This window comes from Balaenoptera ricei, chromosome 13, assembly GCF_028023285.1.
Source record: "Balaenoptera ricei isolate mBalRic1 chromosome 13, mBalRic1.hap2, whole genome shotgun sequence".
Classification (NCBI taxonomy): Eukaryota; Metazoa; Chordata; class Mammalia; order Artiodactyla; family Balaenopteridae; genus Balaenoptera; species Balaenoptera ricei.
Window position 1 is genome coordinate 5,440,679 of NC_082651.1, and position 26,078 is coordinate 5,466,756.

General features: G+C 42.8%; 1 protein-coding gene across 1 annotated transcript; it reads right to left on the reverse strand.

The window, feature by feature from the left end:
- Nucleotides 1–1,055: 1,055 nt before the first annotated feature.
- Nucleotides 1,056–24,937, reverse strand: IL18RAP (interleukin 18 receptor accessory protein). Its single transcript, XM_059942858.1, is given in 11 exon segments — nt 1,056–1,217; nt 1,220–1,569; nt 2,804–2,977; nt 5,836–5,973; nt 7,194–7,345; nt 10,065–10,188; nt 11,788–11,853; nt 16,383–16,533; nt 23,800–23,983; nt 24,080–24,401; nt 24,868–24,937. Coding segments are annotated over 11 exon segments (1,797 nt in total). The 3' UTR covers nt 1,056–1,151.
- Between the last annotated feature and the right edge of the window lie 1,141 nt (nt 24,938–26,078).

Sequence of the window (26,078 nt, forward strand, 5' to 3'; positions counted from 1 at the left end):
CAAGCGGATGGGACACATTAAACGTGAATGAGTCCAGAAATTGCTTTTCTTTATTGCTCAAATAAATCGCGCCCTTCTATCGGGGAAGATGAGTGTTGTACCTTCGTATGAGACTAGAACACCATTTTAACCACACATTGAACTCTCATCAGGAAAACACACTGGTGAGAATGAAAGGAGCCTCGGCTACGTGGAACAGCTACTTGGTCCTCTAGCCTAAGGCCCATCACTTAGGAGGAACTCAACGAGACCAGAGAGTCAGGAAGCATATGGGGACCACCAGCCTCGAGAGGCAAAGGCTCAGACTTAAGCGCTGTTCAAGCCCCAATCTTGCTGTCTTTTAACCAGTGTAGACACTTATTTTCCAGACTCTTGCCCTGGCTTCTGACTCCTGTCACTGCCTTTCTACTTTGCACATACCTGCTGGTCTGTTCCTTGTCTCCTCCAAATCATTTTGGCCTAATTGGTTCCTACTTCCTGTGGCCCAGAGTAAGGTTGTGTACTTCATGCCCTGCGCAAAGGCCAAGGCGACAAGGACGAGCTGAAATTAGCCCCACTCTTCTCCCCAAGCCCTGTGTCCTGGCTCAGGGCTACACGGGTCCCGAGGAAGGGGCTCTTCCTTCTAGTTCTCACGAGGACACAGTAGAGAAGAACCGTGGCCCTGTCTGCTCCTTGGCCCCTGGTCTCTGCCTTTCCTACTTGCTTTCTGTGCTCCAGTGAATGGGTGAACACGGAATAAGAACTATCTCCTTCACAGAGACGGTTTAGGCAAAGTTTAAATCACTTGTTTCTAATAAAATAACATTTATTTGACTGCAAAGATATATAAAGTGATGTGAACAATACGTAGAAGACGTGACAGTCCATAGCCACAAAGCCAAGTGGCTGTATCTGCTGATTCCGCTGAGACCACTAGGAAAATCTTAGGGGCCGTGTGGGCTGAATTCGCTCTCCCTCCGTCCAGGAAATCAGAGGCTCCCACCATAGTTTTCGTGTCATTCCCGTGCCTGCCACGCTTGCTCAGGGCTGGCAGAATGCTTCCTATTTTATATCAGCCTCATCCACGCCGTGTGTTCTATCCATCAGGGTCTGTCTCTACTCACCAGGGACAGGACGGGAGGGGTGTAGGAGGAGGCAGCTCAGGGCCCATTTCACCGTCCTTCAGGCTGGGAGCGCCTCCCAGTGGTTTCTGTTTTACTGAGTCTTTTCTAGAGAAAAAAATCCTCGGGATAATTCTGAGATGATTCCACGTGAATCCTTTGGAGCTTTTCACAGGCATGTGGTAGCGTATTTGGGTCCAGAATCTGGCATTGGGAGGAACTGATTTGAAGCCTCTCCAAGTGACAGTGGGCAAAACCCTGAGAGCTTTTTTCACTAGATGAGGTAGAGACTCCGGCTCTTGGAAGGAAGAGAACTTAATTAAAATCAATTTCAGTGTTTGATCCTCCAAGGCAATGTTCACCGCTGCTTGTAGTTCAAAGACACTGGGTCCGTTGACGTAGCTGGGGCTCAAGATAAATATTCCTCTTCTACTTTTCTTAATAATGCTCACAATGTCTTCCGCATACACTGGAAATAAAAGATTTAATTATTCGACATTGTTATTGGCTTTTTTTTTTTAATGACCACGGTTAAAGATTTGATAAAAGTTCATAATAATGCAATTGACAAGGAAATTTAGTTATTTCTGAGATACACATTTTAAAGTAATAACTAGAATTATGACTTATTACATTATACCAGAACATATATGATTTTTAGAAATTTCATGTAATGTCTGAAACATTTATATTAGCATACTTCCATACAAATAACCCAAAGAAAGTTTAGTATTAGTTCTTTTTTTGTTTGTTTGTTTGTTTTTTTATACAGCAGGTTCTTATTAGTCATCAATTTTATACACATCAGTGTATACATGACATTGTTGTTGTTAAACCTTGAGTCACAATAACCCTGAATCTCCCAGATCCACCCAGCGGGTTCCTTGCAATGGGCACTCTTAGGCAAAGAGGAAAGGAAGCCTGGTTTTCTTGATCACTTCTACTAAATCAACTCTGTGGACAGTTGAAGATATGTTCCAGAGTCTAGTGACTGTCAGTTTCACATTCCTCCCTGTGTTCTGTCTCCACAAATTGCCAATTCCTCCAGGAGCAAAGCTCGTTGGAACAAGGTTGGCTGGGATAAGAGAGGGGCATGGAATGTCCCAGGCTCCTGGGTGGGGCATCTCAGGCAGAGGAGGTCAGCAGGACAGGATGAGGTCTGCATATCTGATCGTGCCCAGGACTGGGCCCGGGCCTGGGGAGCCTGCTGGACCCAGTCCTGAGTTTGTGGCAGGCACAGTCCCAGAAAACAAGGGACCACCCGTTTGGGAGGACAGAGATAACTTCCTGCTGAGGAGCCAGAAAAGAGATCTTCATTCTGGAGGGCTCCCTGGGCTCCAATATTTTTTTTTTCCTGAAGATGGATTATTTTCCCCTTGTGGCAATTTTTTTTATTTTTTAAATTTTAAAATTTTAATTTTATATTGGGGTATAGTTGATCTACAATGTTGTGTTAGTTTCAGGTGTATAGCAAAGTGGTTCAGTTAGACATATGCATATATCCATTGAAGATGGATTTTTTTGATGATGGAGCGTGCCTCTGAAACACACATTTTTCTGTGTTGTTGCCCCAGAAGTTCTAAGCTCATGAAATCTTCCAGAAGATAAATAGCCCAACAGAAAGAATGACAAGACAACGTAGAGAGTGCTTGCACGTAACTCTCCTTCTTGTGCTACGTTTTCTGTTGGTGTGCAGGACTTACCTCCTCCTGGGGCCACGTCTCTTTCAAGCAAACACAAGGTGTATCCATATTTGTTTTCCAAAACTTCAGGGAATAGACTCAGAGCCAAATTTTCCTCACTCAGAGATGAAGTGGCCTCACTCTCAAGAGAGCTCCATTTCCCATAGGATATGAAAGCATCGAACTCCTTTTTATCTGAGGAAGAAGCACAATAAAGAATGCAAGCCACTGACAGATTTTTTACTCCCGTGGCATACCTACATACGCTCGAACCATATGGTAAATGGATAAGAATTAAGATTTGGGATCCTTACTGCGCTGATTTATTAAATGAAAAGCAGCATCTGTGTTCATTTCAGAATCACACTGCTGAGGGGTATTGATTGTTCACCCAGAATCAGATTCTAATCGATGAGGCTCTCCTGCACCTTCACTGACGTCAGATCAAACGGCTGGGGCCTTCTCTGATTAAATCACATGTTCTCAGGAGTTCCTCTGAGCTTTTTCTGCTCTGCAGCGTTGCTGTCTCATTAGTCACACATCAAAGTGGAGTCTCCTCCACCAAAGCCTGATAATACCCAGTGAGCAAAGCACTGCAGAGACCCAGTGCATTAGCGAGCTGACAGCACATGTGTCTGTGTTTGAATCCCCATATGTAAAATGAGATAATAATAGCTCCCCGGCATGCTTCTGTCAGGGTCGCCTGGGATAATGTATAGGAAGGATTTGGTGACGGACTTATAGCAGACACAAGATAATATTCATTCCTTTCCCTTTTAGATGGAAAACTATATTTTGGAACTTGTTTTAGGGTATTTTTAAGGTCTCATATGCCTCTGTTGACTCAACTATTATAAATGCACATAGACTCTGGGATGTGCTAAGGAACTAACTGGAAGCCATAGAAAATCTCAAAAGCTAACCCATGGGCTCTGGAGTTGGACACAGCTGGCTCGTCTTCCAGCACTTTGCACAATGCCTGACAAATAGTATTATTACAAAGTAGTAAACAGCAGTGCTGTTACTGATGCAGTTTGGCAGTTTGTTCAACGTGAACCTAAGAGGCTTTAGCTGACAGAAGTGTCAGCAACAGAAAAGGAAGAGGGAAACACAGGTGGTCTGGCGTCAAGAGAGGAGGATGCCAAAGAGCGAGGTCCTGGAGGTGCATCTAAGATGCTTCTCATTGGCCAGGTGGGGAGGCGGCGGCTCAGGGGGCGTGGCCAGCAGGTACATGCTATGCAGTTCCTGTGTGACACACCATAGTCACCCTGATTTTTTCCACATCCCTGTGACACTCCAGCAAACTAGGATTTTTCTATAACCTGAAAATGTTAAATTTCTTTTGTAATAATATTAGAGAGTGGGAGAATTAGATGATCCCCACAATTCTGACATCCTATGTCTCTCCAAATTTTGGGATATTCACAGGAAACAGTCTTTTTGCTGAAAAACATTAGATTGGCCACAGAATGTAATGAATCACTGTGCTTGAAAACTGGGTTCTGCCTCCCTGTCAGATTACTAAAACGTTGCCTGTGCAAACGAGAGGGGACACATTTAAAATACCTCACAGTTTGGGATTAACATATACACACTGCTGTATATAAAACAGACAACCAACAAGGGCCTACTGTAGAGCACAAGGACCTCTACTCAATATTCTGTAATAACTTATAATGGAAAAGAATCCATATATGTATATATATATATAAAACTGAATCACTTTGCTGTACACCTGAAACTCACACAACATTGTAAATCAACTATACTTCAATTAAAAAATAAATTAAGGTAAAAAACATCCCTCCAAAAAATAAGATGTTTCACAGTAGATTGAGTCTTCTGTACAAGCTCTAGAATCTTAAGAAAAATAGCATTTTAGAAAAAGAAGTATGAAGTTGTCTAGGAGAACAATTAAGACAGTGATTAGATAATTTGTTCAATTCAAAAAAGCTAAAAAGCTATTTGAAAAATAACCTCAAAATCCTCTTGGCGTAAGGACTTCTAGTGTGTATGCTCAGTCACTGGTCTAAAGAAAAGTGTGATTGATGCATTTCTTTGCTGCCCCTTTTCCCAGTGATCTGCCAGCTCTTCAATGAGTTCCTAGTGTGGGGAAACCACTGGTGTGTGTGTAAAGGGGCATCCCAATCAGGTAAGTATTTAATTGTCCCTGGAATCCAGCAGAAGGGATTCTGCTCTTTCCAAGCAATAGAATCATTCACTAAAACTGCCAACGTTCTAACCTTTGAGCCTTCCGGGACTAGAAAAACACGCCAGCAGCTCTTCTAGTCTAAAGAAGCAAATGTTAATAAACGCTATTAACCTGTCTCATGGGAAAACTGACAGAGACTTCATGGATAGTGCTAGTGCTAGTATTTTACAGAACTTCACTCTTTTAGGGACATTTCCACATCTCCAAACCCCTCACTTTACAGAAGGAGTTAACTGAGGCAATAGCTAATGGGGGCTCTAAACCAAACTGCCTGGATTCCATCCCAACCTCTTAACATCCCCTAGCAGTTCCACCGGGGGCACAGACTTCACGCCTCTGCCTGGCTTGTAGCATTTCAGTGGCGATTACCGCAGCTGATACATAAGCCTGGCGTGCACTCAGTCCTCAAGAGGTAATGAGAGCTGGAGCTGGCGTCACTGAGTGCTTACTATGTGCTACATGCTGTTCTAAATGCTCAATATGTCTTAACTCAAAGAACCCACATTGCATTCATTGTGATTGTGATTACAACCCTACTTTGCAGAAGAGAAAACCAAGGCATGGAGACGGTAAGTCATCTGCCATCTTGCTTCAGGTTGGTGAGTGGAGAGTTATTTTCAAGTCCAATGTGCCCTACAGTAACATCGTTGGCGAGATTCCTAGTAACTTGGACGAAGAGAATTTGTTTCTCCCCTGGGCTCCCAGCCCTTCCCAGGTGTGAAGCCACCAGACCTGCAGGAGGGTCTCAGAGCCTGAGGGTCATGACTTCCTCCATCGTGGGACATCCAATTCTCAAGCCCCTCCCTCTAAGTCAGTTCTGAGGCGAGTTGGGTCATCTTACCCCCGAGGGTCTCATCCTTGTTTTGGTAGGTTCGGTACAGCAGCACTATTTCAATCCAGTACATGTAGAGGAGCGCACCTGCGGTCAGCACACCTGCCAGGGCCATGACGGTGCCGAGGAGGATGTAGAGGAACACCACTGCGGAGACGCGGCCGCCGTGAGCAGGTACAGGGGCTGCGTCCCCTCCAACACCCGCCTCCCCTATAAGGCCACATTCAGGCCTGCCCAGCACCTTTTCCAGCCCTATTATTTTTTATCAAAATCTACTGGAAACATTTCTCTTGAATCTGGACACATCTTAAATCACATCTTGAGGGAATTGCCATAAAATGAACTCAAGAAAACCCAGGGTAATGGGTAGTTTCTGATTGGGGTGGCCGGGAAACTGACAAAAACTACTTTCTAAAATTTTTTTCTCCTATAAGCTTCCACACAACCCATTTGTGTCCCTCTTATTGCATACTGTAAATTATTTTCACGTGTTATCGACCTTGCTAAAGTCTAAACTCCCTGAAGCCCAGAGCCACACCTGACTTACTTTCTCACCTCCACCGTACCCAACACGTGGCAGACTTACTATCTCACCTCCACTGTACCCAACACGTGGCAGACTTACTTTCTCACCTCCACCGTACCCAACACGTGGCACCTTTGACCCACCTCTATGGAGCATGCACCAGGAGCACCAAATGTGTCTTATTTAAGCCTCACAAGCATTCAAAACCTGCTTGTTCTCTCATCTCTATTAACTGAATGAATGAATGATATCACCTCCATCTCTGAGCATCTTCTTGAAGAAATTTAACAGCTCTTCCTTACCAGGAATTTCCTCTCTGGCTTTAAAAGGCTATGATCTGTGATATACACATATCGCCCCTAAACTGAACAGGAATACTCTTTCTCCCCTCTTTTTTCTCCTTCACTCTCTGATACCAGACCATCACATTCTCTGGATCTGGAAGCCAGGGGAGGAAAATAGGAAAGGGAGCTAGGTCCTAGTACGATACCTGCCACATAGGGCATGCTCTGTAGGTCTTTGTAGAATGAATGAGTGAGTAAGTGAATGAACTAAGGAGTGAATGAATGAATGAATGAATGATAGGCTTTTCCAACACAGCTCCCGTATGCAGAATATTAGTAAGAGGACCAGCTCTGGATCACCAATGTGAAACTTACTAGTTGTGTGGCCTCGGTCAAGGTACTGAATGAATCAGCACAAGCACGTTGCTTACTTAGAATGTTGTCTGGCATCTAGAGCATGTTAGTGGCGATCATCACTGTGGCCACTTCCTTAGGAAAGTTCCTCTCCTCCCAGGTGAAAGCAGTTGCATGCATTCTGCAGTCACCTTCAGGCTCACCTCCTTTCTTTTCTTTCAGTTGGATGGACTGGGTAGTGTTCCCAATGGAGTTCTGGGCAAAGCAAATGAACTTCCTGCGAAGATCACTCCGAGTAACTTCTTTCAGGAAGACAACACGCTCGACGACTTCATCCTTTAAGGTGGATTTAACACTAGGAAAGGAGGGAAAATACCACACCCCTTTAGTGACACAGATTGACACCCATTTGCAATGTTTGGAACACGTATAAGTAGATAACCGTTTGGCTTTCAGAAGAGCTGTGGGATCAGATGGTACAAGGCGATGCCGGAAAGACAGAGGATGGTCAGAGGTGGCTCGTTTTTTATTAAATGATTGAATCAGCTAAGCATCTTTCTAAGCATTTACACTAGACGATAATTACTTGCGAGGCTCATCTGATCTTCCTTACTCTAAGATTTCCCCTTGAGCATAGATACAACAATTTAAGACTAATGTTAGAAATGACTAGCTTCTACTGAGGGCTGTGTGTATCAGACGGTCCTCTGGTCCCCTGAGCGCTAAATGTGGAGGAGAGGATCAAATCTCCTCCATGGCTCCCCTCACAGGAGCCCCACCAGTTAATGGTGTGATCATCCTGACTTGAGCAGCTCAGAACAGGCAAGAAGGTGGGTGACAATCCAAGGTCACACCGCTGGGAAGTGGCAGCGTGATTCCTGGCCCTGTGTCATTCTGCCCTGTCCAGGAAGTGTGAATCTCGGCACTGATTCACAGTTTGGATTCTCTAAAGTGGCCCGTCTGCAGTCTGTCTTCACATTAAAGAATATTGTCTCTGTGGATGATGTTTCAGGCTGTTTTGTTTGGAGCCTACAATACCCACTCTTATTCACTGGATGCTTCCTGCCTGCCAGAGACTGTGATAAGCGTATCACCTCTACCGTATTTACTCCTTACAGGGACCTTGCAAAGTGAAGTTTGCTATCCATAGATGATAGATGGCATGGTGGAAGCTCGCAGAGGTTAAGGTGCACATTGCTAAATGGGTAGAAAACAGGGATTCAAACCCAAGAACATATAAAGTCAGTGCATACTCCCTTTACCATGCTTGACTACCTTCAAGTTTGAGTATCAGCTTAATATGGGACCCAATGAGTTCCCTTGTCTTAGAAGTTCTTTCTAAATTTGATTACTGTTACCAAAACCCATCCTTTATTTTTTAAATGATGTATACTCTTCAAAGTGATATTACATTAGTCTGTTGAAGTGTTTTAAAAACCAGGAGGAAGTGCTTAATACAGAGGCTATTACTTTGGAACAGATGTTGGAAAAATGAGGGTCACTAGCTCCAAATGTCTAGAGTTTTATTTTCCATTGAGCCAAACTGTCTTCCCAGTAAATTCTTCCCACTAATCTGGGTTGCAAACTAAGTCTAGCTTCTCATAAAACTTAATGGCTTCGAAGTACTTCAAGACAGAGATCCCACATTACAACAGTAATCGGATCTACGGGAGAGAACGAGGGTGACTGTAATTGGCAAATGTCTGGGTAAATATAAGACTATTTTTTCTTTCTTTAATTTCTTTAAAAGTTATAGTTTAACATATGCAGACAACAATAAAATGATACCTCAGTTATCAATATCCTGCCATTTTTGTATCATTTAAGCCTTCACTAATTCCCTACACCTACTCCATTGTCATTATATGGTTCTTTTTGGTAATATTTACCTACAATGAAGTGCACAATGTCTAGGTGTATACTTTTTTTTTTCTCTCATGCATGGCATGAGGGATCTCAGTTCCCCGACCAGGGATAGAACCTGTGCCCCTGCAGTGGAAGGCAGAGTCTTAACCACTGGGCCACCAGGGAAGTCCCTAGCTGTATACTTTTGACAAATGGTTATTAGGGTATAGAACATTTTCAACTTCCCAGAAAGTTCCCTTGTATCCCTTTCCAGCCAATGCCTAGCCTACCAGAAGGAATAACAGTTCTGATTTTTTTCACCTTAGATTAGTTTTTCCTTCTCTAGTTAGTTTGTTCTTTTTACTGCTGAATAATAATCCACTGTATGAATGAATGTAACCGTGTTTTAATTTTTGACTATTGTAAATAAAGCTGCTGTAGATATGCCTAAAAAAAACAAAAACAAACAAACAAAAAAAGGCAGCTATCTCATCTCTGGGTCTCCTTTTCCAGGTTGGATTGCATCATCTATTCCTCACTTCTCATATTTTCGGTCAGATCGCTTATTATTGTGCCATTTTCTCTGCATACGCTCTGGACTGTTAAGGACCCCAGTACTGGGGCTCTGACTCACCCCACTCTGGCTGGACGGCACAGAGGGGAATGGAGAGTGGCTGACTGGGGTGCAGAATCCTTTCCCATTTGTTCCATGTGCCAAGGCTCTTCAAGCAGCATGGGTTGTTATGCCTGCTTGTTAGTTTGGTGGGCAAAGCAGCCGCATCAAATTGTTACTACAAATTGAACTTTAAAACAATTGATAAAAAATAAAATAAAAAGATTACTTTAGAAAAAGGTGGGGGGAATTCTCTGGTGGTCCAGTGGTTAAGACTCACCACTTTCACTGCCTAGGACCTGGGTTCAATCCCTGTTCGGGGAAGTAAGATCCCACAAGCCGTGCGGCCAAAAATAAAAAATAAAATAAAAAATAACAATAAAAAAACCCTGGAAATATTTCATTCTATGGCCCTCTCTGAAACTGCATTTGGCCCCCAAGTTTAAAATTAACTCAACTTTGCATTTCTATACTTTTATTTGCACCACTAGTTGGCGCTAGTGGCCACACCAACTCCATCTGTTTCTTCAGCTCTGTGTGTACATTTCAGGGGGTTCTAAAGGTGAAAGTTTTTAGTGTGAGTTGCGAAGAATAAGTTCGCTAATTTCTTTCTTACCTTCTCCCCTCAGGTGTTGGGACTTCCCACTCCTGGTCAGAATCTTTGACGTACCATCTTATCACAGGCTTAAAGTTTATTTCGAAGCCAAATCGGGCCGTGCAGTTAAGAGTTAAAGGCTTTCCTGCAAAAAGGGGCCACAGAACACAGGAAGGAAGCCCGTGAGAACACTTTGTCCTGTGCAGGAGGAAGACACCACCTGGAAACTGTTCCCTGAGGCAGTCAGGTTCGCAGGTAAAACAGGTGTGCCAGACAATGCCAAACGTCTACCTGTATCTCATTCGGAAACAGGTGAAACCAGGGATGTTTGTCTCTACTGGGCAACTCTTAGATCTCAAACCTGTGACTACTTTCTGCAAATGAAGATTGGCATGGTCACAGCACTACGGGTTCTGATGTGGTTTAAGGATAAACACCAGGAAAATGAGCAGTTTCAGGGACCAGCTCTGTCTTCCGACGCTGCTGTTGAAGTAGTACAAGGGTGCCAGTAAAGAAATACTAACTAGAATTTGCATATTAAATGAAAATGCTGAGGTTTTGGCGGCATGTAGTTTAAAGAAGAAAGTATTTAGATATTCAGCTGTATTTTGAACGATGCACTGTGGACGGACATGCATGTTACTACGCTATCCTCTTTCTGCCCATTTTCTCTGTAAGGGGTATCCAGATGTGCTCTTCCTCAAACTCAATATTTTAACCGTGAAATGTTTAGGGACTCCATTTGAAAACTCACCTTTGCACCTTAATAATGCTTTCCCCACAGTAATACTTTAAAATTCATTGGTACCTTGCGTAACTTGGCTATTTTTGAATTAATTAATGTTTTCCCTGCTTCTTTCCTCCTTCCTTTCATTCTTGTGATTTTTGTCCGTACTGTTATTTCTATTTCATAATCAGGACACACCGCTACCGCCACCTAGTGGTGATTTGCCATAATATCTATTTTTACATTTCTTTCTATAATGATAAATATCTTATTAGCATTTAAAAGAAACCGCCACCCAGTGGTCTTTTACCATAATATCTACTTTTACCTTTCTTTCTACAACGATAAACATCTTATTAGCACTTAAAAGAACACTTATTTTATTGAAACAACCAGCACTTGGTTTTGAAGAGAACAGTTCTTATTTGGCTGTGTGGGACGATGTAGATGTAATTGAAGCTGACAAAATCAAAGGGGACCACAGGAAGTCGCTTTCCCCCTCTACCCCAAAGAAGACACTACTTTGGAATACAACTTATTTGAGCAAGGGTTGTAGTATTCTCCTACAATTTATCTTAAAGTCTAGACCAAACACTGTATTTGTAGAGGTTAATGCTACCTAAGTTGGTAAACTGGTTAAATTTATAGATTTAATCAATGAACCTAACCAATCTGTGTAACCCACTGTTCCTGGGTGGAGTAAGGAAGAATCTTAAAAAAAAAAAAAATCTATTGATCATGCCTAACATACAAGTCACCTAATATATCAATACATCATCCCATATTTCTCATTGTAACCTTGTGAGGTCAGTTTTATTTTGTCTAGTTCCAGATTTATAACCTGAGGCTTCAAAAGATTAAATAACTGTATAAGATCACAAACCTAGTCAGTGGCAGTGTCTAGATTCACCCCCAATTCTGTTTAATTTGAAATCCCGATGCTCTTCCTTGTAACACGCTTAGACCTGCTCCCAGAAGCAAAATATCATTCAAGGGTGATCACACCACCCAGCTTACCAAGTTCTACTTCCAGGGTGTCCTTGATGGGATCCAGAATATCCGGTTTGAGATTAGTGTTTTTCACTAAAAGATGAAAATAAAAATTATTATTTGCACTGGGAAATCTGAAGGCCTGCTTCCTGAAGATTTGAATGCACAGTCACACTTTGATCTAAATGTTTTGGAACTTCCTTTTCAAATTTCATCCATAATGTACAAGGCTAGAGACTCAAGTTTCCGTGTGAAAATCACGCCTCCAGAAATGACTGTGACATCAGGTTGCAGGTGCTAGCAAAACATGAGTCCTTGATAAATCCGTACCTGCCCGGGGGGAACCTTCTTCCAGGCCAGCCCCGCGGGCCCATTGCAGACGTGAAACCCCACCCCATCTTCTCCTCCAAGATTGTTTTTTGGTGCATCCGGCTGAGTAACCCAACAGGAAGGAGGACGCACCTGAGAGAATGCACAGGTCAGCCAGATCGAAGCCCACCCCTCCCTCCATCCTCAAATTCATGGTTTGTTTCACAATAAAGGTGAGCTCAGCCCTTCATGAATCATGTTATCCCTCAACTTCCTGCCAAAAACTTTCACATATGCCTCCACTGTCAAACTCCCTCCTGAAGATGTCCCATCTCCTAAGAAAGGAAACTTCATCACCTCTGTTCTGGAATTGTCCTCTCTTAATTCTCAGGGACCTCCTTCCCTCAATTACATCATCTTCCTCCTGTATCTTTGACTCTCTCTCTCTCTCTCTCTCCTTCCCATCAGCGTTAATCCATGCTCAGTCTCTCCATCTTAAAAAAAAGAGAAAAAACCCTCACCTTACACCCCCGCCCCATTCATTCTCCTTCGTTTGCAGCCAAATTGTTGAAAGAGCGCTGTGTGCTCATTTCCTCCCTCCCTTCCCCTGCCCTGCAGTCTGACTTCTGCCCCCATCACTCCACTGAAACCGCTTTGGCCAAAGTCACCAGTGACCTCCTTGCACCTAAATCCACTGGGCACGGCTGAGTTTTTAATCTGCTTTCCCTCTCAGTAGCATTGGATGCCGCTGGGCGTGCTCTCCTCTCCTCTTCGGGGTGCACGTTTCTGTGCTCTGATGTTCGCCTTCCCCCTCTCTGCTCACTCCCCTGAGTGTTACGGGCTCCTCCTCCTCTGTGCCTCTTGTGAGTATCACTTCTCCCCGGGCTCTCCTTGTGGTCTTCATTCCACCTACTCTCCTTGTGGGGCAGCTCACGCTCCAGGCCTCTTCCCTTTGAAAGTTCTTGGCCCTCAGAATGCTCTCTCATCTCACCTACGTCATCAATTTCACTTCCTTTACTGCTCCCTCCCCACCTTTCCACGGATACCCTCTTGCTGATGTAAATCATGACCTCCCTCTTCCCAAATCCAAGGATCAGTTTCCAGGCTTCACCACATGAGGCCGTGCATCACTCCCTCTTTCTTGGGACACTTTATCGCTGAGCCCTGGGATAGTTATTCTCTGTTCTCACACCACTTCTCCATCTCCCGTGGGGATGCTTCTCCTCCCCCGTGCCTCCCAGTGCTGGATGTTCCAGGCTCTCTCCTCTCTATACTCAATCCCCATGTGACCCCACTCTCCCTCGGCTTTAGATATCGTGCCGGCGGCCACCCTCACATTCACATCTCCTGATGTAGTAGCCTGTATCCCAGACTGGTTTATCCGAATACCCACTTGTCATGGTGACTTGATGAATCAAAGTCCTTTCAAGCCTAACACTGAATTTCTTCCTCAGACCTGCTTCTCTTTCAGTATTTTTTCTGTCTCATTACATGGTGCCGCTGTTTACCAACTCATCATGCCAGAAAAGTAATCCGTCATTGATTTCCCTCTTTCACCTTGCACATAAACTCCATCAACATGTTCTGTTGACACACACATAAAGCCATTTCTAATCACCTCGGCTAAGTCTACTCAAAGAGTGACCAGAGACATCTTTTTAGAACATGATTCAAACCTGCTGCTCCCCGCACCCGTGCCTTACACCAGCCCTTATGTATCCCATCCTACCCCTTCCACTTCCATCCCATCACATCCCACCCCTTCCCATCCAATCCCATCCCATCCCACCCCTTCCCATCCCATCCCATCACACCCCATCCCATCCCATCCAACCCCATCCCATCACATCCCATCCCACCCCTTCCCATCCCATCCCACCCCTTCCCATCCAATCCCATCCCACCCTTATGTATCCCATCCTACCCCTTCCACTTCCATCCCATCCCATCCTATCCCACCCCTTCCCATCCCATCCCATCCCATCCCATCCCATCCAACCCCATCCCATCACATCCCATCCCACCCCTTCCCATCCCATCCCATCCCATCCAACCCCATCTCATCACATCCCATCCCACCCCTTCCCATCCCATCCCATCCCATCCCATCCAACTCCATCCCATCCCATCCCATACAACCCCATCCCATCCCATCCCATCCCATCTTCTCTCAATAAGTTATAGAAAGTCCACCTCGTTGCCCAGCATAAAACCTGGCTCTCATACTGGACCCCTCCTTTTCCCTCTTTTCACTCCCAATTCCCAAACCCTTTCACGTGTAACTTCCTAAGTATTTCTGGAGTTTGCTCTCTTCTCTCCATCCCTACTGCCCCTCCTAGTTCAGGCCTCCATCAGCAGTTGCCTGCTTGACCCACAGCAGCCTCCTAATTCTTCTCTCTGTCTCCCTTGTTGCCCCCCCAAACCCATGTTCTACATAATAAGCAGAGCGATCTATCTCAAATCCAGATCTATTCATGACACTTTCCCACATAGAACCCTCAATGGCTCCCCATTTTTCCTTGGATAAAGTCCAAACTTACTAGAACAGTGTGATGTCTGTTCTCCTTCCAGATACCCTCAACTGACCTTCTCTTTCTCCCTGGAAAGCACCATGCTGTCTCTCATCTCCTGGATGTTAACTGTACTGCTCCCTCTGCCTGGAACGGCATCCTTTCCACCTTCACTGGGCTAGTTTGTCCTCACCCCTCGGTTCTCACCCAGCCTCAGGGTACCCAGGTCTGGGTTTGTGGGTCCCCCACATGCCCTGCTGCTTCCCTTTCTCTCCACTCATCACACTGAACTGTAGTAGCCTGTTTCCTCTCTGTCTGCCCCACGAGACGGTAAGTTCTGGGAGGCCAGAGAAAGTGTCCAGGCGCTCATTCTTACAACCTTAGCACCAAGGCCAGTGCCTGACACATATCACATGTTCCACAAATACTGGTGTAAGAATGAATAAATGAAAGAATGAATGAGTAAATGAGGAAGACAGGAATGATGTCAGAGAAGACTTAAAAAGATGTGACAGAGGTTGAAAAGCATCCTCTGGGAGAGAGAAAAGCAGATTCTGCCACTGAAAATTTGATGGGCGAGTTATCATGCCCGAGGGAAAGAGCAACCACGCTTAGAGGGGCAAGTGGTCCAAGTTGGGTATTTGCCTTCTAACCCCTCATCCAAGCAACAATCTAATATAAATTTAAATCGATGAGGTCTAAAGTACTGCAGAGTGCAAGGGCCAGGAAGTAAGCAGGGGAGTTTGACTTGGTCTCAGGACGCTCCATGTGGTTTGTATCTTGCAATGAAAGAAAAGGAAGTAAAATTGATTACTATATTTACTAAGAGCAAAGTCAACCATTCTGTATGGTTATGTTTTGATATAGGCCATGCTTAAATTGATTACATCATACAGTTTATCCATGCTTTACACTTGTATATCTAATAAGAATCACCCAAGGGAAAGCCTGGGCCAAAAACAGACAAGTCACAGAAGAATAAGCTCAATGGGCCAATAAACAAATGGCAAGATATTCAACTTCATTAGTAGTCAGGGAAACGTAAATTAGTATGAAAAAAAGAGAGTCCACTTGACACCACAGTCTGAAACCACCAAATATTACTTGGGAATAATGGGAATCTGTTCATTGCTGATGTGGGTACAAATTAGCAAAACAATGTCTATGAACAATACCATGTGTTTATAACACAAAACACATTTTATAACATAAAACAATATTCTGTTTTACTAATGGATACATACATATGTAGAAAAAGCATAAAACATAAATGGAAAGGATTATCAGCTAAGAGTGGGCTATATCTGCAAAGAGAGGAAGTGGGAAGGCCTCAAGTTGTATCTGTATTGTTTTGTTTCGACAAAGAAACCATGAGATGGAAAAACCATTATTAAAGCTGGTGATAGGTACATGAGTGTCACTTATTTCTGGGTGTGAAATATTTAACATTGTTTTTTAATTTATTATCTCTTATGTGTGAAATCTTTAATCTTGTTTATTTCTTTACATGAACCTTTAATATTGTTTTTTAATTTATCACAAAACAAACCAGAATCAATGCATAAAAAACCCAACTTGTGACAACTTGAATATGACCCAGAACTAGGCCTTCCTTGGAGGATGGAATCTAGGTTAATGGAAAATTGATGTTCACCAACATTCCAGGCTTTACATGACTGTAGGCTATGACTGTCTCCTTCCTCACCACAAAAAAAGGAAAAATATCACTAAGCCAAAGAAGATAACTTTAACTGGGTAATTGGGGTTGAAATCTCAAATATTGAAACCAAAAACCTCACTTACCAATGGTTTTCACTTGCACAACAGCTCTGGCTGTCCATAAGCTTGAGTTATCTGACTGAGTGTAATCACACACGTATGTGCCTTGGTGATAGTCATAAACTTCATCCACTTCAATTGGGTTGCTCCTCTTTTCAGAGAGTAGTTTTCCATTCTAATCCAAGAGACAAGAAAATTAAATAATTTAACCAGAGAATTACTATTAATATTAAGCTAACCTATAGCGAAACTTCACAAATTTGAACCAAGGAAGGGGAAGGTCAGTCTGATATAAGGACATTGCAGAACATAATACCCCCAAGCTATAAAAGATTCTGCTCAAAACTATATTTGTAAGATTCTTACTTGAAATGAGAAGCATTTTCAAAGACAATTACATGTGGAGATCAAGACAGCCCAGCAAGAGCTGTTTAACCTGGTAAAGCCCAAAGCGTGATTCAGGCCCCTAGACTCTAGAAAACTCATAGTGGTCTAAGTGGTCGATACCTAAATGAATTTTTTAAAAACACGTATACTTATATATCTGGAAATTGATATAGATTTTCTGTGTATTGGGCTTACATAAAGTTTCTTCTTTAAATAAATTTCACTCGAATAAAAGAAAAAAATGTTAAATTGAAAACATTAAGCAAATAACTAAACAGATGTATCTAAATTTGACAAAGAAGGACTGGGATTCAGGAACAATTATTTAACTCCTAGTGGACTCAAAGTTGAGTGAGAACTAAAATTCAATTATGAACATTTCTCTCTCCTACTTAGAACCTCTCATGGACACTCCTTTGCCTTGAGGGTAAAGTCTAAAATTCTTCACAGCCTAATCTTGCCATTCCTTCCCCAACTCATTTCCTGCTTCTGCCCCTCTACCCACCTGTCATTCCCTACATAACCACGTTCTTTCTCAATCAACGTGTCTCCCACCACCTTTCCCCACTGGGAAGGCTGTTGCTCAGTCTTCAAATCCAACTCAAGGGGTGGCTCTCACGGAGAGAAGTTATCAAGTCTCCCCGAGCACGATCAGTGACTTCTGCCCCATCATCACGATAGCCCTTTTATAGTAATGATGCATTGGGGTGTCTCCTCCTGTGAGTTGTCGAGGGCAGCCTTTGTGCCAAGACATTTAGCTGGTCCTGGACACACTGGGAGGAATGAACACAGATCCCTTCTCTGAGCGAGCTCTCAGCCTAAGGATGCACGTCTGAGCAGTAAGCCAGAGTATGGCACACACAGGTGGCTCTGCCTCATAGGAAAAGTAGGGACTCTTCCCCCAGTCTAATCCGAGACTTGAAGGATATGCAGGAATCAGTCAATACCAACAAGGACCTACTGCATAGCACAGGGACCTCTGCTGAATATTATGCGGCAACCTAAATGGGAAAAGAATTTGAAAAAGGAAAAAAAAAAAAAGAAGAAAGTAATTGACATTTTAGGAACACTTGAAGCAAAGCCTGTATGTAGGAAACAAGGCCAAGGTGAAAGCGCTGACGCAAGTAGATGTGTTTGATCTTTGTATCTCCGGGATACAGCAAGCATGCCAGCAAGAATAAGGTCTTTGTAAATAAGGGGTGAATAAATGCAAGTCAGTTGGAAGAAAGGTTTGGAAGCATAAGAGTCACATTATCAGACATTTTTAGAAAAATGACTTGCAGCTCTTTTTTGACTGTGGAAACTCTTGTAAATTTAAGCAAAGACTATCATAATCACCCTTGGATCTTTAGGGTCTAGGAAGTGGTAGGGGCACAGTAGTATTTATTGAATGATGGGGTATCAGTGTATCATTAATCTTATAATCATTAATCCTCTAACCTCCGTGTAGCACCTGGCTTTCCAATTTCCTACTAAGAGTACTAGTGGTATATCTTTCACCACTGCAGTCAAAAGAAAAGAGATAAACAACAAAAGTAACAAAATATCAATAGTAAGAACTCATTACCTATGTAGACTACAAAGTTATTTCTCATGTGTATCTCGTATGAACATTCAAAGGATTCTCTGACTTGGTTTGCACAGATTCTATGTCTTCCATTTTATAGATGGGAAAACCAAGGTTCTGAAGTTTGTGTTTTGTTCTATACCATATAGCTCATGAGAGGCCTGAGAATCTATCTACGTTTTTTCTGATTCTGAGTTTCATGTTCTGTTTGAGGAATTTCCCTTCCCCTTTGCCTGATGACTCGTAGAAGCAGAAATTCCCCTCCCCCAAGTCTCTGGTGTGGTTCCTGTGGCCCAAGAAAGAATTTCCAGTAGGTTGGCAGGGAGCTGAGAAGAGGGTCAGAACTGGTCAGAGCTGGGCAGCTGCAGGTAGGAAGTAAAACAAGGCCAAGAGGTGGGACTGACAAGGTTAAACATCTATGAAGAACATTTTAAAAGGAAGCTTCAGGGCACAGGGTAAAATTCAGAGATGAAACTTCTAGAGGACATGGTAATAACATACAAAAAGCAGAAATTGGAGTGGAGGTGTGTCATAAATCACATGAGAAATTAACACAGAGGAGGGGATGCAGAGTTGGAACCAGACTGCAGCTGGGCCATAAGGAGGGTGCGTAATTGCAAAGTGGGCCTGACTTTTTTTAATAAAAAGATAAATATGGCTTAGTGTGTATCACCAAGACTTTATGGGATGGAACTCAAACAAAACATCAAAGAGATAAGGGGCAAGAAATTTGTGTCAAGAATGATGGGGGGCTTCCCTGGTGGCGCAGCGGTTGAGAATCTGCCTGCCAATGCAGGGACACGGGTTCGAGCCCTGGTCTGGGAAGATCCCACATGCCGTGGAGCAACTAGGTCCGTGAGCCACAACTACTGAGCCTGCGCAACTGGAGCCTGTGCTCCACAAGAGAGGCCGCGATAGTGAGAGGCCCGCGCACCGTGATGAAGAGTGGCCCCCGCTTGCCGCAACTGGAGAAAGCCCTCGCACAGAAACGAAGACCCAACACAGCCATAAATTAAAAAAAAAAAAAAAAAAACAGTAAAAAAAAAAAAAAAAGAATGATGGGAAGCTGATCTAATAACATAATCACAAATGATCCTAGTAGGAAAGAGAAGTGCCAGTGAGGCCACACAGGAAATTCTTTGTTTTGCTCGGATGTGAAACAGTCAAGAACAAATTACAGAAGGAGGAGCATCAATCAGTAAGTCCCAGAGAGAACTGACACATGTGACAACCTGCAGATTGTAGCATTGTACACACTGTAGGAAGTTGCCCAGGATTCTGAAATTTCACAGCGAGAACAATCGAATGGGCCAATGTATGGACCTTGGAAACAGCTTCCAAAAAATCGAATCTAAATGACCTTTACCTCTTCCCTACCAGGAACTGCATCAACCTTTGGTCTGGCAAGTCTCACCATACTCACCGGCTCTCCATGTCCCTGGGCTCGCAGGATGCCACCAGGTGCCGGGGACAAGGAAAACAAGGCCAAAGGAAATGAGAAGAAGTGGCAGGTCTATGTGCGAAAATTCCACGGAACTCAGGGTTCAGAGATGACCCAGCTGCCACGTCAGCACTGTGGCGTGTGAATGAGGTTGACTTAAACCACCAGTGGAAAAGTCATTCAGGCACAGTCTTACTGCCAGGACGTCACAGCCATGTCACAGGCACCCATGTCTCGGTGCCCCAGGCCCTTGCAGAAGAGCCTCTCCCACTGCCCTGTGTTATAATTCTGCCTGGTGTCAAAGATTCGCTTAGCTAAAGAACCGAAAACGCCCTCCCATTAATGTAATATCATCTAAGACGAAGTCTGCTTATGCCAAAGCTATTTTTCATTATATTTTTATTTTAATTAATTAATTTATTTATTTATTTATTTTTGGCTGCGCTGCAGGATCTTAGTTCCCCAACCAGGGATGGAACCCGTGCCCCCTGCAGTGGAAGTGCAGAGTCCTAACCACTGGACCACCAGGGAATTCCCATTAGATTTTTATGAATTAGGAAAATATTATTAGAATGAAGAACAGATAATTCCCTTTATTCTGACTTCTTCATCGTTCAATATTTCAGTTAAGATTCTCCAAGTCTATTTCTGTTTGAATTAAAAAAAAAAAATTCCCACAAGGACTCAGAGGCAAAGACTATACAAATCAATTTTCACTGCAAAGTAAAGGAGCTGTTACAGTCGAGGATTACTGGACTGAATGTCAATATTATGACATAGCATGAGTGTGTTTCGTGTTTGGTAATCGCAATCATTGTTGCTTTTGCTGTGGTCATCCATGTACAATGCTTGGTGTCAGTCTATTTATCTCTTGTAAAAATAAAATACAGTGTGTGTGTGTGAAAAAAAAAAAAATCTCCAAGTCTAAATTTTTTGCGGAGTCTATTAAAAATATTTTGGAATCCCCCAGAGACTACAGCACATGGATTTATTTCGCTTGGTTGTTCTATACAACCGGCAGGTTCTTCCCTGGTCAGCAGTTTCATGTGCCTTCAGTACCACCGTTGTTTTCATCCTCTCAGCCAGTGTTAGTGTTGTCGGTTTTGAGATAATGTTAAGTGTGATCCACCCTCCACTTGAGTACCTGTGGTTTAGCATGAAGAAAAGGAACACTGGGTATTATTTCCTGCCTAATGTCATCACTTTTAGTGATATGCTACTTCCATGGGGTCCGTGACTTTCCAGGACACTGTCTGTGTGCGTGTGCATGTGTGTGTGTAAGCACGTGTACACACACATGCAATTCATGCATTTCATGCAATTCATGAAACATAACCTAAATAATGACCTGTCCAAATCTCCGTCAGAAGATACAATTTTAACAACAGCCATCGTTTGCCTACTTTTAAGACAGATGCCTAGTCACCATTAAACACATCCTGACATTTGCAGTCAAGGCCCCAGAGAAGAGGAATAAAGCTTCCTTTTGTGAATGTCATACAACGTTAGGGTTTAGTTCATAAGAGCAGTATATGCAGAAATCTGGCAACTACCGTGTGGCTTGTGCTTACCAGAAAGTGAAAATAGCTTTCATTTCAGGGATACAATCATTGAAAATTCAAATGCATTTTCATTTTAAGTAACGGGGCAAGCCTGGTTTGGGAACAGCCTACCTTGACGTAGTAAGACATCTGTCATCCCAGATTACAAGTATTTTTGAACCATGGGAAGTTTTGTTCTTAAGAGTGAACTGAAAATAATTAACAGAACCATCGGCTACTCTTACCAACCTCATTTTAGAGGTTATGAAATTAACGTGTTTCTTTTTTTTTTAATTGAAGTATGTTGACTTACTATGTTGTGTTAGTTTCTACTATACAGCACAATGATTCACTTTACATATATATATGTTCTTTTTCATATTCTTTTCCATCATAGTTTATTACAGGATATTGAATATAGTTCCCTATGCTATACAGTAGGATCTTGTCGTCTATCTATTTTATATATAGTAGTGTGTATCTGCTAATCCCAAACTCCTAATTTATCCCTCCCCTCTTTTCCCCTTTGGTAGTCATAAGTTTGTTTTCTATGTCTGCGAGTCTGTTTCTTTTTTGTAAATAAGTTCATTTTTGTCATATTTTAGCTTCCACATATAAGTGATACCATATGGTATTTGTCTTTGTCTGACTTACTTCACTTAGTATGATAACCTCTAGGTCCATCCATGTTGCTGCAAATGACAATATTTCATTCTTTTTATGGCTCGGTAATATTCCATTGTGTATATATATACCACACCTTCTTTATCCATTCATCTGTTGATGGACATTTAGGTTGCTCCCATATCTTGGCTATTGTAAATAGTGCTGCAATGAACATTGGGGTGCATGTATCTTTTCAAATTAGAGGTTTTTCCGACTTTCCCAAGAGTGGGATTGCTGGATCATATGGCAACTCTATTTTTAGTTTTTTAAGGAACCTCCATACTGTTCTCCATAGTGGCTGCACCAATTTACATTCCCATTCACAGTGTGGAGGGTTCCCTTTTCTCCACACCCTCTCTAGCATTTGTTATTTGTAGATGTTTTTATGATGGCCATTCTGACCAGTGTGAGGCGGTACCTCATTGTAGTTTTGATTGCACTTCTCTAATAATTAGTAAGGTGCTTCTTAAATTAGGATTTTATTGAGGGCAGCACAATTTCAGTGTCATTTTAAAATATAAAATTGAGACCTTAAGCACACACTCACCCTCCCTGTACGCTTCTTTCTACAAGGGACATAATAACACCAGTTGTCACTGAATCTCAAGAGAATCAAGTGAGGAAATATTGTCTCACCCATTGGTAATTTTACCTCCAGGAGACTCTGATTGCTAAGTTTTGAGGTACAAAAAGCCAACAGATAAACACGGGCCACTTTCTGGACTTTGATCAGGGGCAATTTAAAATGATATTTTTATATTAATAGATATCTTTGGAAGTCAAATTTAAAGTTTTGCATGATTTCTTAAAACAAAGTATGGAACTTCAAACAATTATCATAGGGACTTCCCTGGTGGTGCAGTGGTTAAGACTCCATCCTCCTAACACAGGGGGGCCTGGGTTCGATCCCTGGTCCAGGAACTAGATCCTACATGCATGTTGCAACTAAGAGTTCACGTGCCACAACTAAGGAGGGGGTGAGCCACAAGTGAGGAGCCCGTGAGCCGCAACTAAGGAGCCTGCCTGCCGCAACTAAGACCTGACACTACCAAATAAATAAATAAATATTTAAAAAGCCAATTATTCCAAATGTAGGAGGCGATTTAAATTCTATTCCCAGATTCCATCACCCTGGGTCAACTGACATTCCCAGACTTTGGAAGAGATGCTTACGCGGCATTTATATATCTGTTAGGACTTAGAAAAACTATAAAATACAATGGAAATGTGAAATGTTTTTGTTATGAAGTTTACTCACATGTGGTTCATAACTCAGAATCATTCTGAAACTTGTCTTTTCCTGATTCCTGTTCCCTTTTTCTCTTAGCACTGCCCTCCCTCCCCACTGACTCACCTGTGCAAGACACATGTCACCCAGGCCACCAGGTGCTTGCCTTAACTGTCTTTCCAGAGGTGTCCTCTTTGGAAAGTACTCCAGTCTCGTGCTTCTTTCAGAAACCCTTCAAGACATGCTTGTCGGGTGTTCCTTTCACCCTAGCAATGCCCTTTGCTTTCCAAAGGCAGTAAAATTGAACAAATCTGGTCTTCTGCATGAGTGGGTGTTCATAAGTTTATGTCTTAACCTCACATGTAATGTACTTGAATTTTAGAAATTTTTCTGGCACTGATCAAAAGGATGGTTCTAATAACTGGAACATCAGACTCTGTGGCTACCTAGGGGAAAGCTGCTTTAGAAAGTCAGGTCTTCTCTGCAGGCGTGAGGCCAGTCTTTGGGAAACTCTAGAGCTCAGATTCAGACTCACATTTCTATAAATTACATAAGGAGATGCTACCATAAAAACTAAACTCTGGCATCAGTTTCAGTGAAGTCATTCTTACCTGGTACCAGGTCACCTCTGGACTTTGTGTATCACTTTGGGGGCTGAGACCGGGGCAATAAATGGAACCCATGCTACCAAGAAGAAGGAGTTGTTCCTGTGATATGGAACTCCCACAGGACATATTTGTCTTGGGTTTAACTTCTAAGATCATCTTGACACAACAGGCCTCATCCTGGGGGCTCCTAGGAAAGTTAAGAAGGTCCTGTGAACACAGATGTTATATCCAGATAGTAAAGGATTTGGTAATGTTTTCAGATAAAAATGTACTTGGGACTTACCTAATCCTAGGTCTACAAATATATGACCCAGCATTATTCATCTCTGTGGTCAAAAAATGAAGGGTGCTCTTGTCCTGGATGACGTGAGGATAGTTTCGAGTAATTTCTACTAGCGGATCTCCGTTTTGAGGTTGTAGGTACCATTGGACATCAGATAGGTTCTTACTACCACTGCAGGGCAGGTGTTCAGAGCTTTGGGTTGGTGAGAGTTGACTTCTGTGGTAGAAATGGGATTTCTGTGGCTCTGGAAAATCACAAAATAAGACAAACTCCTCCCCACACCTTGCAGAGTATGTCTTAAGAAGTTTTCCAGTGGAGCAATCTGAAAACCACAATAAACAAAGGAACACAGAAACACATTAGATGAATTCTAACATATTTACAAAGAGTACTTGGTTTCACAAGGGATTAAGCTCCCTTGGGTGTCTTTCTCCTTCATGGTTCCCATTCTGTGGGGAAAAGAAGTTCATGTTCTAATTCCCTCCCACTGGTCTTCAGCATCACAAGTAGCAACGGAGGTTTCCTGTTAAACATGCCAACCCACCTTTAATTCCTCTTCAGCTGCTTCCACTGAACACCCAGATATAGTAACTGAGTTCCACATTGTTGCATGGTATCAACTGAAAGCTGTTCACCCCAATAATTTCTCCTCCTACCCCCATCTTAAAAGTAGAAAGACAATGTTCTATATTATTATGCCATGCTGCCGATGTATCACAGAACACCTGTCACTTTAAACTTGGACCATAAAACTCACAAGGTTAGCATGAAAAGTGAAAAACCCCTACCTGAAGTATTAAATCCTTTAATTTTCCCTCCTGCGATAAGCCAAAGAAATATCCAGCTCAAATAAAGCATTGTTCTCTCTGGGTCTTGTCATTGCTTCAGGACATTTGTTCTGTTGCCAGAGTGGAGGACATTGTAATTCTGGGCTCCACCCTGAGAATCATCTTCATTTCTGTAAATCAAGAAATGGGAAATGAAGAAATCGGAACCAGTGATCAAAACGCAAGTCACACAGGAAGCTTTGAAAGGGCAGGTCCTACCCAAAAACCTTCACATGCCCACACTTGAGTCGTATTTTCAACAGCGTGTGGCAGGTCCTGCATATGTCACTTCTTACACAACTAAAGGAGGAAGGACATCTCAGACTCACGGTACTGCTTGCACCTACACTCCGTACGGTGTGATCTTTTGATGCCATTTCTTCATAGAATCCTTTTCTCTTTCCCCAAGGTTCTGACCTAGTACGTATATTTTCATGGGTAATTTGCAAAGAGTTAAGTGAAAGTTTTCCTGAAAAGCTCATCCAAGTTGAATGAAAATGTCAGGTTCTCCCCAGTTAGGGAAACTAGTGCGGTAGCTCATGTGTAAACTTGAGAATGTCTGCACGTTGCTAATTTGTAGTAACTGTTAGAGAATAGAGGATGCTTGACTCTTTGTGCCCCAAACAAGACAGGAAAAGTTGTCACTGGATGGCGTTTCTACCAATTCTCTGAAGTATAAAAGGGAAGAAAGGTCACCCTGGGCTGTGTTCATGGTGGTTCTGTCCCTCTTGTTGACAGTGTGGCTGTTGGAACTTTCAAACTATTTACAATAGAGGAGAGATAAGGTTGCTGGGTGGGTGTCCTAGTCCATTCAGGTTGCCATAACAGAAAACCAAAGACTGGATGGTTTATATCCAACAGAAATGTATTTCTCAAAGTTCTGGGGTCTAGGAAGCCCAAGATAAAGGCACCAGCATGGTTGCCTTCTGGTGAGGGCTCTTTTCCTGGTTCACAATTGGCACCTTCTCACTGTGTCCTCACCTGGGGGAATGGGCTACCCATCTCACTGGGGTCTGTTTTATAAGGCCCTAAATCCCATTCGTGAGGGCTCTTCCCTCAAGACCTAAGCAGCCCCTAAATGTCCCACCTCTCAATGCCATTCTCTTTGGGGTTAGATTCTCAGCATATAAATCTGGGGAGAGAGTCCTTTGGTAAAATATGACATCACCAGA